At 43.9% G+C, this 17,031-nt stretch overlaps 1 protein-coding gene across 6 annotated transcripts in view; it reads left to right on the top strand.

The window, feature by feature from the left end:
* The window catches only part of THSD1 (thrombospondin type 1 domain containing 1), a 30,086-nt gene that overhangs the window by 7,281 nt on the left and 5,774 nt on the right, over positions 1 to 17,031 (top strand). For 5 of the 6 annotated variants that reach the window (XM_015275985.4, XM_015275978.4, XM_046900244.1 and 2 more), the window contains 2 exons: positions 5,493 to 6,449; positions 13,982 to 14,140. In XM_015275985.4, coding sequence (XP_015131471.2) covers positions 5,493 to 6,449; positions 13,982 to 14,140 — 1,116 coding nt within the window. The remainder of the gene's footprint in view (positions 1 to 5,492; positions 6,450 to 13,981; positions 14,141 to 17,031) is intronic. The other variant, XM_015275988.4, reaches the window with a different exon arrangement.

The raw sequence follows: 17,031 nt of genomic DNA on the forward strand, positions 1-17,031 counted from the left end.
TCTACTACTACTTGTACTACTACTTGTACTACTACAATCTACTACTACTGTTTGAATAGTTCACACACAGATCAGCACATCTTGAGGGCAGTTCCAGCCTAACCACAGCCTGAGATGCATAGGATGAGAAAGAACCTCCTTCTCATCTTCAGCTGCCAATTGAAGTTAGACATCTTGTTTGGGTTAAACAGCTGTCAGATGGCTACAAGCTGAGGTGCATACTATGCATGGCATCTGTCTTTTCTAAGAATGTACTGTGTAGAGGGTAGATTTGTAAAGGGAGTCAACTTATTGCATGGCAATTCAGAAATTTTGAAAATGACATTCTTAATTTATAAATAGTACATATGTTTTCAAAAATTACATTTAGAATTTAAAAGAAGTTGTTAATGTCACAGGTGAAGTATGTTGTCAAACCATGATAAAGAATTAAGTCATGCCTTGCTGAAATATCTGTAGTATGGGAAACTGGAAAAAGGACTGTTTTAGTTCCCAGTTATGAAATGAGCTGTGATAGTAGGTAAGTCATGCACCAAAAAGCTGAAGATATCTTACAGAGGAGAGAAATAGACCAAGAAAGTGTGCAGTTTGCTCTTCCTGTATATGTGAGAAAACATGCTCAGCTGCTTGTACCTTTGTGCCTGTTCCATCTCCACTCTAGAACAAGGGATCATTAGAAGATATAAAGAACCTAGGACTGCCCTCTTTTAGATGAGCTAATAGAATAGTCTAATAATAATAGTCAAATAGAAGTGGAGGCACTTGCCTATTGCTTTTAGTACTATGTGTTATTTTAACAAGACAAAGTTAACTAGCAAAGTTAAGAATGGTGCACTGCCTGAGGAATACAGTGAAGATAAAGGCCGTCAATGTAGTCTACCTACACTTGAGCAAAGCCTTTGACACTGTCTCCCATGACATTCTCCTAGAGAAGCTGGCAGCCCATGGCTTGGACAGGTGCACTCTTGGCCAGGTAAGGAACTGGCTGGATGGCCTGGCCCAGAGAGTGGTGGTGAATGGGGTTAAATCCAGCTTGCAACCAGTCACAAGTGGTGTTCCCCAGGGGTCAGTATTGCAGCCTGTCCTGTTTAATGTGTTTACTGATGACCTGGATGAGGGCATTGAGTGCACCCTCAGTAAGTTTGCAGATGACACCAAGGTGGCAGGAATTCTTGATCTGCCTGAGGGTAGCAAGGCCCTGCAGAGGGATCTGAACAGGCTGGATGGCTGAGCTGAGGCCAGTGGGATGAAGTTCAACAAGACCAAGTGCTGGGTCCTGCACTTTGGCCACGACAACCTCAGGCAATGCTACAGGCTTGGGCAGAGTGGCTGGAAGATTGTGTGGAAGAAATGGACATAGAGGTGTTGGTTGGCGCTCAGCTAAACATGAGCCAGCAGTGTGCTCAGGTGGCCAAGAAGGCCAGTGGCATCCTGACTTGTATCAGGAGTAGTGCAGCCGTGAGGAGAAAGGAAGTGATCATCTGTCTGTACTCTGCACTGGTGAGGCCAGACCTCAAGTACTGTGTTCAGTTTTGGATCCTTCACTTCCAGAAAGACATTGAGGCCTTTGAAATGTGACCAGAGAAGAACAATAAGGTTGTTGAGGTACCTGGAGCACAAGTCTTATGAGGAGCAGCTGAGGGAACACGGCTTGTTCATTCTAGGGAAGAGGATGCTCAGGGGCAACCTTATAGCTCTCTGCAACTGTCTAAAAGGAGGTTGTGGCAAGGTGGAGGTTGGCCTCTTCTCCTGTGTAACTAGTGGTAGAACTAGAGGGAAAGGCCGCAAGTTGCACCAGGGGAGATTCAGGTTGGATGTTAGGAAAAATTTCTTTGAAAGAGTGATCAGGCAGTGGAACAGGTTGCCCAGGGAGTTACCGTCCCTGGAGGTGTTCAAGAAATGTTTAGATGTTGTACTGAGGGACGTGTTTTAGTGGGGAGATTTTGCTGGTAGGTGAATGGTTGGACTGGATGGTCTTGGAGGCCTTTCCAACCTTGGTGATTCTACAGTTCTCTAAAATTAAATTTACTTAACCCAAGAAGGGAGGTGAATGATCGTGATATCCAGTGCTTCTTGGTGAGCCAGTCATGTAGGCATTCACAACTAGCTGACTCAGAAGTAAAAGCTATTATTCCAGAACTTTATAGAGGGTGTCACAGCGAGTAGTTAAAAGGTGCAGTTGAACAGCTAAATCTCTGTTGCAAACTTTAGCTATGTTATATTTTCCCTTATTTCTAAGAAAGAGTAGTCCATACTTCAGAAAATAACTTTCGAACAGTTCTGTGTATACAAATCTTTGGGTATCACATGTGCATACTTTTTAGATAACTGTTTCATTCATATGCTTATCTGTATTACACCAACACTGTGTTTTAAATGTGTTTTAAATCATAAAATATAAATTGCTATAAATGCTATAAAAAAAAAACCCCAAACAACCCAAACCAAAAAAGGCATACAACAAAACAGTATTCTCATTTCTTACCAGTTTTTATGATGTGTTTTTTCTTCCTAGCCCTGTGCTACTGGTTGCTGACAAGCCAACGTCACAACCCAGGTTGGCTTAAACACAATTGAAAATAAATAAATATCAGAACAGCGCGCTCAGTTCTCACTCTTCAACAAAACAGGGTTTTCCTTTTGATCTTTCTAAGAGGGAGCTCCTGCAAAGACCACTGTGGCATTTTGTTGGCGCCACAACCAGGCTCCATTCAATGGGAGACCATTGTAGTGACAACTAAAAATATACAAATTGAAAACTGCCCTGACTGGCTGTCCAAACAACTGGGGCCAAGGTTTGGCTTGTGGCAGAGATGTTCGTATGCAGTAGGCTGGAGGGCAGTTGAAGGAGCTGACTTCTGCTGACTGAGTGGCCTTTTGCAGAAAACTGTTACATGGGGCACCCAGAAGTGCTAATTTTGTTATTAAATGAAGATGGGAGAAGGATTCTGTGGTCTGCAGTGCACCAGGCAGAACTCTGCAGTGCTGTAAAGGTGTCCTCCAGTAATACTTGCTTTCCTCACTTCCCAAGTCATCCATTTGAGGGTTGATGAGAGCTACATGGCAGCCCCCTGGTCTGCCTCCAGTCCTTTCCCACACATACACAGTGGTGTTATTTCTTCTGGTACGGGCCAGTCCAAATAGAAAATAGTGCAAGAGAGTAAGGACAGCAGAATAGTATATACAAACATCAGTGCTTTTCATTACTATCACACAAATGTTTTTGTTGAAAATTTGAAGCTTGATGTTGAAATTTTTCATGTTGGGGTTTTGTTACGGTCTGATTTGTTTTTCTCTTGAAACATTTCAGCCAAGTTGAATATGATCAAGTCCTCTGTAGAGAAATGTGTAAGTTTGCTCATGTTCAAATAAAGAAAAACCCAGCAACTTGAAACCATTTCACTGGGAAACTTTAAGGCAACTGTCAGAACTTCATGATGCTCTGGGACATACTTTTTGTTGCCCATATGGAGGTTTGCCTGGACTTGGTCCACATCTAAGTCCTTGCAGATGAGTTAGCAATGAAGTTCTCTAAAGGGTCAAACATGCTCCATCTTCTTGTGGCTCCTCTTGCCAGCCCCACGCAATACTGTGCATGCTTCAGCCCAGGGCAGCAGATTTCCCCATACTTATAGTATCAGGCCCTCGAGTTGCATATACTGATCTCTCTGCTCCCTGTGCTGGCATGTTTGTGCTGAAAGATGATTGTTTAGTTAATGTTCGGCAGTTTTCACCTTTATGTCTTTGCCTTGGTTCCTAACACTCTAAACAAGAATAGTGACATTTTCTTATCTTTCAGGGACATTGCAGGGATAAACTCATTAATATTTCTAATACACTAATATAGTATGATAAGAGCACAATAGCAGGGTCCGTGGGGGAAATGAATAATTCTGTATTATCAAGGAGAATTTTGAATGGTGCAGAGTCAATAATACATGGGACCACCCATGGAAGAATGAGAATAAAAGAGCCCTCTGGTAACAAGCACTATCCATCTGCCAAATGAGGCAGAATCTTGTGGAAAAAAAATAGTATTGAGTCACTCAAATTAAAGACTGACTTACAATACGTGTATGTAAGAGTATATACATGATTTATGTGTGTAGGCTGTGTATACGGTCTTCATTCAGACATTATGCATGTGATTGGAGCTGGTTATTTTAACCACATTATAGCTGGTGGGTCTTACTAGTGCACACTGTGCCTCACAGTGACGTAAATGGCCTTAGATGGTCAGATGAATTTCTTCCTGAAACAATTTTTCTGTTGACAGGAAAGTGAATCCAAGGTGATAAACTCAAACTGAAGCTTACAGTGGTAGTTGTCTAGTATTCTGTAAGATGAGTCCTGCTACTCCTAAATGCTGAGTGCTTGCTTTGGCACTTGCAGTGTTTTTCCAGCAAAGCTTTCTTTGAGGTAATCTTAAGACATATGTAATAGATTTAACAAGTCAAAGTACTGTTAGTTAATACTACTTATGAAAGGATTGCTTTAACTGAGGTTTTATGCTTTCAGAGCACCTTCCATCCAAGACTCAGAAGCCCTTTTCCCGACAATTTATTATATAGAGTTGTCTCACGGCACATTCTGTATCTGGAATAGGTGTATGTAGTTCCCATTTTTCAGGTAACCTTTCAGTGTCTGAAATCCGTAAGTTTCAGGCAACACTGTAAAACTAGCTGAGCTGAGAACAGAAATGTGATCTTCCCAATCCAATGCTTTAGATATCATCTATTCCCACTAGTTACAGCATGTTTCGAGATAATGTGGCAACTTGCACAAACATGGTCATGCAAGAAGTGCATCTGAAAAGACTGTGCCATTTATTATGAAATGATGTCATTTAGACATGTTGCACCACATCTGAGACAAGAAAAATGCTGCAGTCACCATCACTGTTATTTTCAGCTCTTTCACTCAAGTGTCTCTGTGATGCAAATGAGCAAAATGAAAGATTCATAAGACAGAGCAAGAGAAGAGGCTTCAAAAAGCATCATGCAGACTTACTATTTTATTTAATTTGAGGGATATTTTTCATGTTTCTGTATTAAGAAACTACTGTATTTTTTTACTACATTACCACTAAAGAAGGTAGAACAGCTGGCCATGGTGAAGTGGACCTTAAGAGTCTGCAAGTGAAGGAAAACTGAGGATTTTCATGGTCTATCCTTAGAATTGAAGTTTTCTGTAAATCTTTTGTTTTGTTTTTATTTGGGAAACCTTCTTTTAACCTTCCTTCCTAAACATGTTGCTACAGTGGACTTGGAGCTTTTGCAGATCATGTCCCTGCACAAAGGAAAGGTGGTGAGCTATAACTGCTCTAGCTAGGACCTTTTTTTTTTTTTTTTGGTGAACAGACTCATTCACATTTAAGAGTTTAATAGCCATTTCTTAAATATCCACTTTATAAATACGTATTTTCTCCTGTACGTTTCATAAGCAGTTGGTTGCTTCTTTGATTCTTAATACTGTTGTTAACCTGTTTTCAGTTCTCGGTGAAGTGGAGGACCTCCTGTTGAAGCGCCCAGGTCATGTAGCCTTCAGCAAAGACACAGTTTCTGTGGAATACCACTACTACAGTGGTAATGAGACAGCAGAGAACCTGTCCATCCTACTGCTGGATGCCAACACCAACAAGATCATTGCAAGAAAACAGCTTCCAGTGAATCAGTCCCGGGGGATGGTAGAGTTTGAGTGTTTCTATTTCACAAGTGCTGGAGACTTTTTGTTCAGAATGATCTCTCCTAGTGATAATAGCAGCGCTGCTGCAAGCGGAAGAAGAACGTCCACCCTCCATGTGGAATGGCCTGTGTTTCACATTGATTTGAACAAGACTTCAGAGGTGCTTGGGAGCTCCCTTCAGGTTGGAGTTTTTACAAATGAGCAGTTGTGTGCCATGAACGAGACAGTGGTTTCACTAGATGTGATATTCACCAGCACACTTTATGAACTAGGAAGAGTAAGCTCTGATGAGATGCTGGGCATTAGAACTAGCAAAGGAATCCCACTCTCTAGATCGCAGTGGGTAGAGTTTGACTGCCCACATGTTGGTCAAGAAATGTACATCACTGTGTTACTGAAATCATTAGAAACACATTCTGTTATTGCCTCTATGGGACCCATAGATCTCCACAAATTTGGATACAGACTGGTTGTGGCACCAGAAGCAGTGTGCAGAACTTTGGTTCAGGTCTTCATAGTCTCACCACCATGCACTTCTATCAGTGGAAAAGTTGTTGTCTATAAAGAGGCTCTCAAGCATCCTAGTTTAAGAACAACTTGGCTGTATGAGAACACCCTTCACCCAGGAGACAACAGGACAGAATTTAACTGCACTTTGTTTGATGTGGGAAAGAACAAATACTGCTTTGACCTCTATAATTTCTCAAACCGAAGCCATTTCCCAACAAGAGTTAAGCAGTGTATGATGATCCAAAGGAATATGGGTTTGTACCAACATTTGTCTTCTTTTATCAAATATCAGCATTCTTTCCAGCCAACGTGGGTAATGATAAATTGGTTTGACTGTATTGTTTCTTACTGCATAACTATTTTTTGGGTCTCCTGCATGAGAAAAAAAGAGTTGTAAAGGTAGATACAGATGGGAACAAATTGGATTAGACCTGCGTAAGGTCATACATTTTGTAACAAAAGCCACAGTGATAGCTTGAAACTACTTAAACCAAAACTACTTGGGACGTTTTGAATGATGTATCTATCTAGTTCCAGTAAAACTGAAACTTAGTCTTCACAGTGATTTAAGAAGGCACCACAGTAGATCAGACCCATAGGAGACATTAAATCTAATCTCTGTACATACAAAGATACTACACTTACGTGTCTAGAAGCCAAGTGTCCAACACTGAGAACCCATCTAGCTGTTTAGTCAAGAGAGAAAGACATCTCACAAGGGTGATTAATCCCATCCAAAAGTAGGTATAGAAGATAAACGGGCTGAGTCCTTATCTGGCTGTCTTTTTCTCTACCATTTGCTGTGGGAGATTAAAAACCTACCTACTAGATACACAAATTTTGGTCACATGAATCAACATCCAGTTGTAGCAAGACGCTTGTGGGTTTTTCCATCACCCTTTCAACCATGTCTCTGCTGCTACGTAAAAGAGATCATGGCACATTTTCTGATACATAAGGCCACCTGACAGATGATGAGTCACATCTGTACATCTAAACTCTTTTCTTCCAAGAAAACACTAGATTCATACAACTAGCTGGGAACAGTCTGTAGTGTGTGTAGTCCTTTGGCCATGGCCAGGCATTCTTCAGGAAAGCACTGGTTGGCCGAAGCTAAAACCATGTGCAAGAGTGTAAGTGATCACAGTTAAGGAGTGATCATAATTAGGGATGAGCTTGAGCCCATTTGTCAGTCCTGTTTAAAGAATATCCATGCATTCTGTTTATATTTCTACAGTGTACATAGATGGACTCTCAGAGTCATTCAGAGTCCACGGTTTGGCACTGTCCACAAATCCCAGTAGCATGACAGAATAAGCCAAATACATTTTTTTCCCTGATTTTTAGAGGGCAGCCATGGCAAGGGATGGTCTGCCTGTACACGAGGGGATCGGAGATGGGCTAGGCTGTGTTTCCCACATCCTGGAACAGAAAAGTAAATGTTCTGAAGTCTTGATGCAGGCTTGCGTCCATAGGTAATGAACTAGTCTTTCCCATGAGCACACTTCAAAGACTGGAGATATATTCTATGCCTCCCCACCCTGGTCTTCCTGAGAAGGAAGTGCAGGATCTGAAGCCAAAAAAGAGTCATTACACTTCCTGGGCAGGTTTCTGTGAGGATAATCGGGGCTAGGAGCACGGAACATGCTCTATAGCATGTGGTCCAGGCACAGACTACTTTAACAAGGCTTCTAGCGTTGTGTGGTTTTACTTCAGGCTATTTCACAAATTCTGAAACTGTTAGCCCTCTAATTAACAATCTGTACTACGAATGACCTCTATTTTCACCACATGCCAAATGTGGTACGTAGTTCTCTTTCGCTTAACTTTCCAACTGTATTCTCTGTTGGCGCTCTCTCTCTTTGGCACAAGAAAGTCCGCCTAAAAACGAAAGCGTATTTCCTTAATCGAGGTAACTCTCAAGGAAAAAGGAAGAGAGAATTCTAATTCTTTTTCTGTGCCTGGGTGGTATTTCTGTGTCACGCTGATACTATCTAGCTAATTACCCGGCGAGATGAATATGCAGGATATGACATAGCTGCGTTTCTGTGTCCAATATTTGACCGTTTTAATTGGTGAAATCCACCTTAGGCAACGACTCCCTGCAATTTGCTTTGTTTCCTGGGGTTGCGCGGTAGCACCATCCTTATGACTGCAGCCGAAAGAATCAGGCTACCTGCGTGCAGAACAGCTTCAAGTCAATAGCTGGCAAGTTAGAAGTGTCACATCCACAAAGCCGATGAAAGCGTAACCACACCGCATAGCCATAAATAAAATGTCAAACTGAAATTAATTAGGCGGCAGCACATCTGTCTTCGTGTCTGTGTGACTTCAAAGCCTCCAGGCAGCGTTGAGAGGAGCAGGCTATGCTTGGAGGAGCGCGTCAGCCTGAAGCCATGGCAGGCAGAGCCAGCCTGTGGTGCCAGAGATGGCGGCCAGCCTCCTGACCGCCTCACAAGGCCCTGCCCTGAGCCTCTGTCCCTGAGGGAGGCGGAGTGAGCCTCTGCTCCCAGTGATGGCAGCCAGCTGCTTCATGAGGCCTTCTCCAGAGCCCCTCACCGTGCCTCGTTGCGCTGTGGGTAGAGCTGCACCCCTGATTGCTCTCCATGTAGAAAGTACTTCTCAGATCCCTAACATCCTGCCTTGTGCTTCTGAGCTTGCTCAGTTTAAGGGCAATTAAATCATTGAACGCGGTCTCCTGTGTGGCGTGGGCCATTGCAATCATCCAGTTAGGCTGGTAGGGAGCCCACAACCAGTCTTTGCATGCAACTGCTGCTCATCCTCCGGAGTCATCCAGTCTTTTGTTGAAGGCACCACCAAACAGAGACCCTTCTGGTAATTCCTCTCAACACTGAGCTCTGATGTTAAAGAAGAAAGGATGTGACATGCAGTTCATAACAAAGCTCATCTAGCTTCATCCTACTGGTGACTGGCTCTTCTGCTGCTGCTCTCTGCTAGACTAGACAGCTGTTTCCTATCCATTCTATTCCCCTGCAGAAGCATTTGCACGTCCAAATTGTGTCAGTCCTTCCAGATAATCTCAGTGTTCTTTTTAATAAGCTGAAAAGATTGAGTCTTTAATTGGAAAGCATTTTCTTCAGGATTTAATTAATTTTCTGGCTTCCTGCCTCCATTTCCTTTTATTTTTTCTTCTAACAGTACTTTTAATTTCACAACACAGGCACCGACTTTGGTGTCTTCTAACATCCTCCTCACCGATGCCATTTGAGCAGCAGCACTCTCCTTACCCTGACTTACTGCTCCTCAGCTTTTAATTCCACAGATGGCATTGGCTTTGGCCCTACCAACGCCTCCTGAGCTGTTCTTGCATGTGACCTTTTAGTTACAATCTACCATTCTGCAGCTACAATTTGTGTGCTTTCTGCCTGATTTCTGCTGATTTTACAGCTTAGCTGGCAACCTCCATTGCTCCATGCAATTGCACTGTATACTTAATGTCATCACAGTAGTGACATATTTTCTCATTAACGATTTTCTATTTACTTTCCTGTCACCGAGGCAAGCGTTGTACAGAACAAAGCATTATACTAATTCCTTTGAAATCTCTCCAAATGCATTCCCACTCAGTGATGATTTTCTGTTGACAACTGCATATCAAATCTGTCGCTCAGCCAGTTCTTACTCCATTTAGCATACAGTCTATTATTATGAAACAAAGGTATTGTCTTGTAAAAGATGAAAGCTCCTAAATCATTAAAGCTATCTTCATCCAAACCACAGAAGATGAGATATAGCTTATTTTGCAAGCACCCATTTTCCGTAGGTCAGGCATCAGTTGTGTTCCTGACCCTTCTTCCATCCATCTCATTACTCCTCATCCTTGGCAGGGCTCGGGCAGCCCGTGGAGCAGGAGTCTGTCTGCCTTGTGCCTGCAGCAGGGACAAGGTTCCTGGTGACCCATAGAGAGCAACAGCTCTTCCAGCAAGGGCTGTCAGCTTCAGAGCAAGTGTGGCAAAAAAGCCCCTGCTTTCCAAGGCTGTAAATCTTACCTATTAGATGTGGGGAGAATGTCTGTCAAATGTGAGCCAGTGCTTGTGAAACTTTCTGTGGACTCCAGCTGGAGAACCTGTGAAAAAATAGGAGAGATGTGAGTCACTTCATTCATCTCAGTGGGGTGCTAACTGTTTCACACAGATGACTTAGAGAGAGCCATGCAGCTAATATGTTCCCTGTGTCTGACTGAATTGTTTGAATGTCTGAGAAAGAAAAGTGCCAGATGATTTTACGCAGCAGCAGAAGTGCTGCAGGCTCATTCATTTCAGTGTTTTATCCTGTGCTTTACATGGTTAGACTCTGAGCCCCCAGCAGGGAGGCTTCTGCCTTAGGAAGATGTCCCAGATCCTAGCCAGTGTCAGGCCGGAGTCACTTGGGAGGCCTGATAAAATTCATCAGTAGTGCTACAGCATATAAAGGGACATGCTTTTTGTGTATTTCCAGCGTTAATTAGCTTTTTTTTACAGTTCTTAGTTACACTCCTGAGGCCAGTTTCAGCTCTGATCTAAGTCCTAGTGGAGCTTATTGCCTTTATTGGGAAGAGTTTTGTTACCTGCTCTAACACCTGACTTCTTCTAACTACCCAAAGAAGCTATTGGGGGACCCCCAGGGCACAAGAAGTACAGCTGTTGTCCTCAAAGGGAAAGCAGAAGGTGGGAAAAGACCTTCTGAAGGGAGCAGTAGTTGGTAAACAGGGAGTAAGTGGAGTATCCAGGAGTCAGGCAAGGATACAAGACTCCCATCAACTTCTTGCTCCCTGAGTAAAGTAGTATGAATCAGACCTGCCTGTTATCTGTAGGAAGATCTGGGAACCAATTAGCTCTGTTGCCTGAATTGCTATTTGGTTTGCAATTATTTAGAAACAGACTAATTTGGGGAAGCACAGTTTGTGCCCCAGTCAGCTTCTCTTACACCGTTGAGTTCTAAATCTCCATATCCCCAGCATTTTAAGAATACATCAGCTGTTGTGGAGTCACTGGGATAGCTCTGAGCTTCTGAGAAAAGATTTTAGGCAATGCTCCTGCGGTTCTTAAAGGTGCTGGTTTGTGGGGAAAAGTCTGTAATTAGCCCAGGCAGAGTCTAGGTTTTCTTCTTTTACAGGGATCATCGTCCTTTCATTGTCCAAATTAGCAGCTTGTCAGAGCATGCCACCATGTCAGCTCACCAGGGCTTTATTCCCATGGAAATAGAGAAACACAGGATGGGTGAGAAGGATGTTTTCCCAGGTCTTATCCAAACACCACTGCGCCCAGTCTCAGGACCTAGAAACTGATCTCAGCTTCCACAAGTAGCCTGCACTCCCCCAGGCTAGCAGAGGCATTTGCATGAACCTGTAAATAGTGATTTTATCCCATATTACTGGTCTTGTTGGAGAGCTTAGGACTACCACATATGTCAGGCTGGGAGGGTGATGCAGAGCATCCCTCGCTGGCTCTGCTGTTGGATAGCACCGCAGACACGCAGTCTTACGGAGTGAGGACGAAACACAGAAGTTTGAAGGGAGATACTTCTGCAGAGCAACAATTAACACAGTTAATTGAGTTTATCTTTCATGTCGGCAGATCTGCCAACTGTCAGCTATTTCAAACTAACTCATCAGTGAGATGTCTTCATGTTGATAATTGATTCCTCAAATGCGTATAGAAAAAATTCACACTTATTAGAGCTGGTTTGCGCTCCATACCTTCTGGTTTTTCCCCTGGCGCTTTGGATCTGTTTGTCTTAAATGGAGGTTAATTATTTCGTTTCCTTGGGGGAGAATAAACTCTGCTTCATTTTCTTTTGCATTCTGGTAATTGCAGGAGGTTGCAGAGCAAGTTGCAGGGTTTAACTCTCTGTCTCTCACAGTGACTGGAGCGCTTCCTGCTCTCCTGCTGCTGCAGGCACACATTCGTAGCCCCAGAGCTATGGATGTCAAGTGTTCCAGCTAAGGAACTCCGTGCCCTCAGCTGAAGCTGAACTCAGTGAAAAGAGCCTCAGAGCAATGGACACGTCATGGGTTTGACATTAGAATTAGAAAATTACCCATCCAAAATGTTATGTACGTTGAAGCTCGCAGGCACAAGTGTAGAGGCTGTTGAGCACCCTCCAGTATCACCAGTGGCAGCACTGGAAGCGGCCAGAACCTTGCTGTATATGGCCCTCTATCTGACTGTTATTAGCAGAAGCTGAAACGAGCAGGGAGTGTGGAGACAGGGAAACAAGCTAGCTCATGCACTGGAAATGATGGGACTAATTTATCAAACTGCTTACATAAATGATCTGCAAGGAGCTGTGTGCTTCTCCTGCTCGTCCCCCTCCTTCTGCTGGTGGTGGGACACTGCTGGGGTCCTTCATGACACTGACATCAAGAAAAACATCCAGAGACCCCAAGGTACTATGACACCATGAAGTGCATTGGAGGAGGGACCGTTTGGCTATTGATGATGGCCATGCTTTCTTGCTTCCTTCACTGATACCTGCTCATAGCTGGTGGGGCCAGGGTGTGTTCGTTCAAGCTTTGGACCACAAATATCTCATTGCTGCTGTAGGGTTGGAGGCAAATAGATACCTTGGCTTCATGCGGACCCGCAGCACAGTGCCACCAGGCCCCTCACTGCGCCCCTCTGCGCTCCACAAGTCCATGCAGATGTACTGCAGCATGCATGGATATAGCATGAAATCACAAAGCCATTTCCAGTCACAAAGCACTGACAGTCGTGCAGCACTGTATGTCGTTCACCGATCAGGAGCGCTGAGGCATGCCAGCAGCAGAGCAACTGTGTAAGAAAATTAAATATCTTGACCTGGGTTGGCACTCGCAACCATAAATTATTAAAAAGAGCAAGCTTTAACAAATCCAATTTGCTCTTTGTAATTTATCTGATTTTCTATTTTATCTCTGAGCAGGGAGATGGAGTAATTACTCTGTTGTTTTTCTTTCTGATACATTTTAAAGACAGGTATTGAGTCAACTGGCCATTCAGGCAGTCCCCAGGGTACTTATCCTTAAGGACTGCACCCAGACTTGTCTGTTATTTTGGAACTGGGAGTCAGGAATGGTCCCTTTCTGTCTCTGGGTCCTCACTGCTATGAAGTTTGGGTGTTGAGCACTGGATGAGGATGTTACCTTAGCAAGAAAGGGACTGCATTTAAAAATTGAGTTAGCTTTAGAACCTGAGCCTGCCTCCGCTTAAGCAAAATAAATAAACCTGCAAAATCTCATCTTTGTTAATGGCTGAAGCACGAGAAATAAAACAACAGGGACCTGTAAAGCTGTCAGATGAGCGATTCAATAACCTGCTTGTGTGTTAAGAGGATCATAAAGAGGAAAAACAATATTGCCTTTTCATTAGGCCTCATAGGCTTCTCCTCCTTTCACAATTATATAAATCAGGAGTAACTACACTTAAGTCAATGAAGTTATCCTGCTGTAAAAGCAGTATTTGTCAGGTAGGAATTGGACTCTATGAATATATAAATTACTAAGCCATTAAAAAGATTTGTGGATTAATTTCCATTTGCTGTTGTTCCAGACAGCTCCTGCCAGCCTCAGTTAGCTGAGTGCTGCATAGCATGGGGCAAAGAAAGGAAAGCAAAAATGGGAGCTTTGCCCCAAGCTGGTGGGAACAGGAGCAGGTCCTTGGATGCTGCTTGCTCTTTTGGTGTTGCAGTTTGCATTGTTTGGTTATTTATTGTTTTTCTTAAGCTACAGAGGATAGTTAAATGCCTTTCTCCATATGGACAAGGAGGTAGATGTGTTTCTCATTGCTGTGAGCTTGTGTGTTTGCAGAAACATGGAGCCCATGGCAGCCCTGGAGCCCCTGCAGCGTCACCTGTGGAGATGGCATCCGGGAGCGCTTCCGAGAGTGCTTCACCTCCTCACCTGTGAAACCAGGCTGTGCTGGCTCCCCAAAAGAGACCTCCTTGTGCTCGCTGGAGGAGTGCCTGAGTACGTAGCTCTGCTCTCCTCTTCCTGTGGCCTCACGTTGCAAAAGCCAACAATATATATTAGGAGGGCTTTGTAGAATGGAAACGTACAAACTCTCCTTCAGTCCTACTGATTTATGGAGGGATGTCACATTTCTGTGGTTGACAGGAGCATACATGTGTTTGTGGGACAGCTGGAGATTGGGCTCCAAGACTTCTGCGTGCTGGGGATTCTACGGAAGTGATTTAAAATGTGGGTTTTAGGGACATGTTTAGTGGGCATGGTGGTGATGGGTCCATGGTTGGATTGGATGACCTTGGAGCGGTCTTTTCCAGCCTTAAAGACCCTGTGACTCTATGAAAGTCTCCAGCATGGCTGAGGGTCTGGGAAAGGGCTGGAGGAGAGATCTCATGGCCGGAGGAACAGGGTTGTTCTCACTGGTGACGGGTGACAAGACAAGGGGAAATGGCCTCAAGTTGCGCCAGGGGAGGTTTAGGTTGGATATCAGGAAAAACTTCTTTACAGAAAGGGTTGTTAAACACTGGAATAGGCTCTGCAGGGAGGTGGTTGAGTCACCATCCCTGGGTGTGTTTAAAAACCGTTTGGATGTGGTGCTCAGGGACATGATTAAGTGGAGGGTTGTTAGAGCGAGGGTAGAGCTGGAGATGTGTATAATACGTAAAATGTGTGGTATGCTCGGATTCATGACTCTGCAGTAGTGGGTGATGGGAAGTTCTCCCTTGTCACCTGCACAGGACCTCGTGGTTTTAACACTCTGGAACTCTGCCATATTTCTGTTTCCTGTGCTGCTTCATAATCCAGTTTCAAATTGTCTCTGCTTTGATGGGAGAGATCGAGGGTCTGTCTGCTCAGAACCTGACTGATGTAGGAGATACAATGTCTTCATGTCCCATGGGTGCCACTGCTCAGCAGGGATGGGAAAGGGGGGCACACAGGACCATGCAAACTAGGCATGGGGGTAAATAGTCTGGGCTCTCAGGCTATAATTTAACAGATTACAGCTATAAACTGTATATCTCTGTGCTATTATAAAGCAAGCAGTGCCTTACTGCTTCCCTTGACTGCTTCCATGCCACTTAATCCCTTGTGCTGGCAAAAGTGCAGTGTGGAGGACTGGGATGGATCCAGCTAAAAAGTGGGTAGTCTGGGGATTTTGTGAAGTTGCATAGCACATGGCCATTGCAATGCTTGTGCTATTGAAAATGGAAGGACAGCAGAGGGGGAAAACATGTAGCCACAGCAGGAAAATGCAGGGCTGCTCTTCTGATGGGAGTGTTGGCTTGAACCAGCTTCAGGAGGTTTGTTGAACATTATTATATTCTATATAATAGAACAGAATAGAATAATAGAATATAATGTATTATATACAGAATATATAATAGAATAACAATAGTTCCTATAAGGTAGGAATTAAATGCACTGTGGAGCACTGTGAGAAATGGTATTGAGCAAAAGGTCAGGTGAAAGGAAAATATGAAAATACATCATCATTACAAATGATATTCCATCAAGCCAGGTTTTGCATTTTGGCAGTTTTCATTTTAGGAGTTTGTTGTTAAGTTTTCTGATGTTTTTAATCACAAGATAAGGCTGGCTCTGAGGAATTTCTTATATTGTAAAGCTGCAAGTGTAAGCAGAGGGGAACAACTCAGGTTTTTAGGAGCACAATTTGAAGCTAATGGCCTGACCTAGGGGTGGTCGCCTTCCCTGTGCCGACCTCCTTCAGACTGCTGAGGGCAGTAGTGACACCGGGGCCAGCTTGTCTTCTAAAGCTGTCTGATCTCAGCCTGGGATTGTCCCTCCACGCTCCCTCGGCTGCCCACACCTGCCCAGAGCTATTCCAGCATGACCCTGTCTGCAGTCAGCAGTCCAGCAGATGGAGCAAATGGCCGAGTAAGTGGAAGAGAAGCAAACCCTGGTAACTTCGTCCTTTTTCAAATGTCACTTTGCTAGCTGTTAGCTGTGTACTCCAAATGATGTATACCACAATGCACATTACACATAGAAAACTGAGTATTTAGAAACCGAGCAAAATGAAACTGAGAGAAGGGTGAGCAATAGATGAATTACTCTGCACCAGTGCTAATGACCAGGTCAAATGCAGGTCCTGCCCACTCTGCTGGGATCAGAACAGCAGTGCTCTGTGCTCTGTGCTCTGGGTGTGGTAGTGCTGGACTGAGTGTAGGTTTTAGGGATCCTGAAAACATTCAACAGGCAGTGCTGTTGTTCCTTGTGCTGATATTGAGCTCTCAGTGTGATATGAAGATCAAAGTTTAGTTCACAGCAGAAATTTTCAAAGGTTTTGGGGCTGCCATTGCAGCTTTGAGTCAAAGAAGTGGGCCTCCAGCACCCTGCACATCCATTATTGTAGCAGCCTGAGACCTTCTGGGCTATGTTTGCCAGTGCATTTGTACATCCTGCACACTTAATAGCTCACTGCTGAATGAGCGTTTTTCTGGGTTTTAGGCAGTACATTCAGACTGGTGTCTGCCTCTCATTGTTCTGCACACATGTTTTGCATGGCGGACAGTCACTGCGAGGCAGGCAGGGCCAGATTTACAGCAGACTGTCCATGGCTTTGATGCAATGCTCTGGGTCCTGGATTGAACTAGAAACTGGGGCAGAGCTTTAAGTGGTTCAGTCTGAGCTCACAGCTTCGTGGCCAGCTCTTGATTTCCACAATTGAGCAGCTTTGTCCTCCAGCAGCTTTTTCATGGCCTTATGAAGATGTTTGGCTGTAAGGAATTAGGACATGAGTGCTATCTGATATTAAAATTAGCTGCTGGATCAGCTTACACGCTTTCAGTTATGCTGTTTTCCGCTTGGGGTTGCCACTGAAATGCTGGGGACCTTGTCCAAAACAAGAGTTACTGCTCTCTCAGTGGTTCAGT

This window comes from Gallus gallus, chromosome 1, assembly GCF_016699485.2.
Source record: "Gallus gallus isolate bGalGal1 chromosome 1, bGalGal1.mat.broiler.GRCg7b, whole genome shotgun sequence".
In the NCBI taxonomy this organism is placed as follows: Eukaryota; Metazoa; Chordata; class Aves; order Galliformes; family Phasianidae; genus Gallus; species Gallus gallus.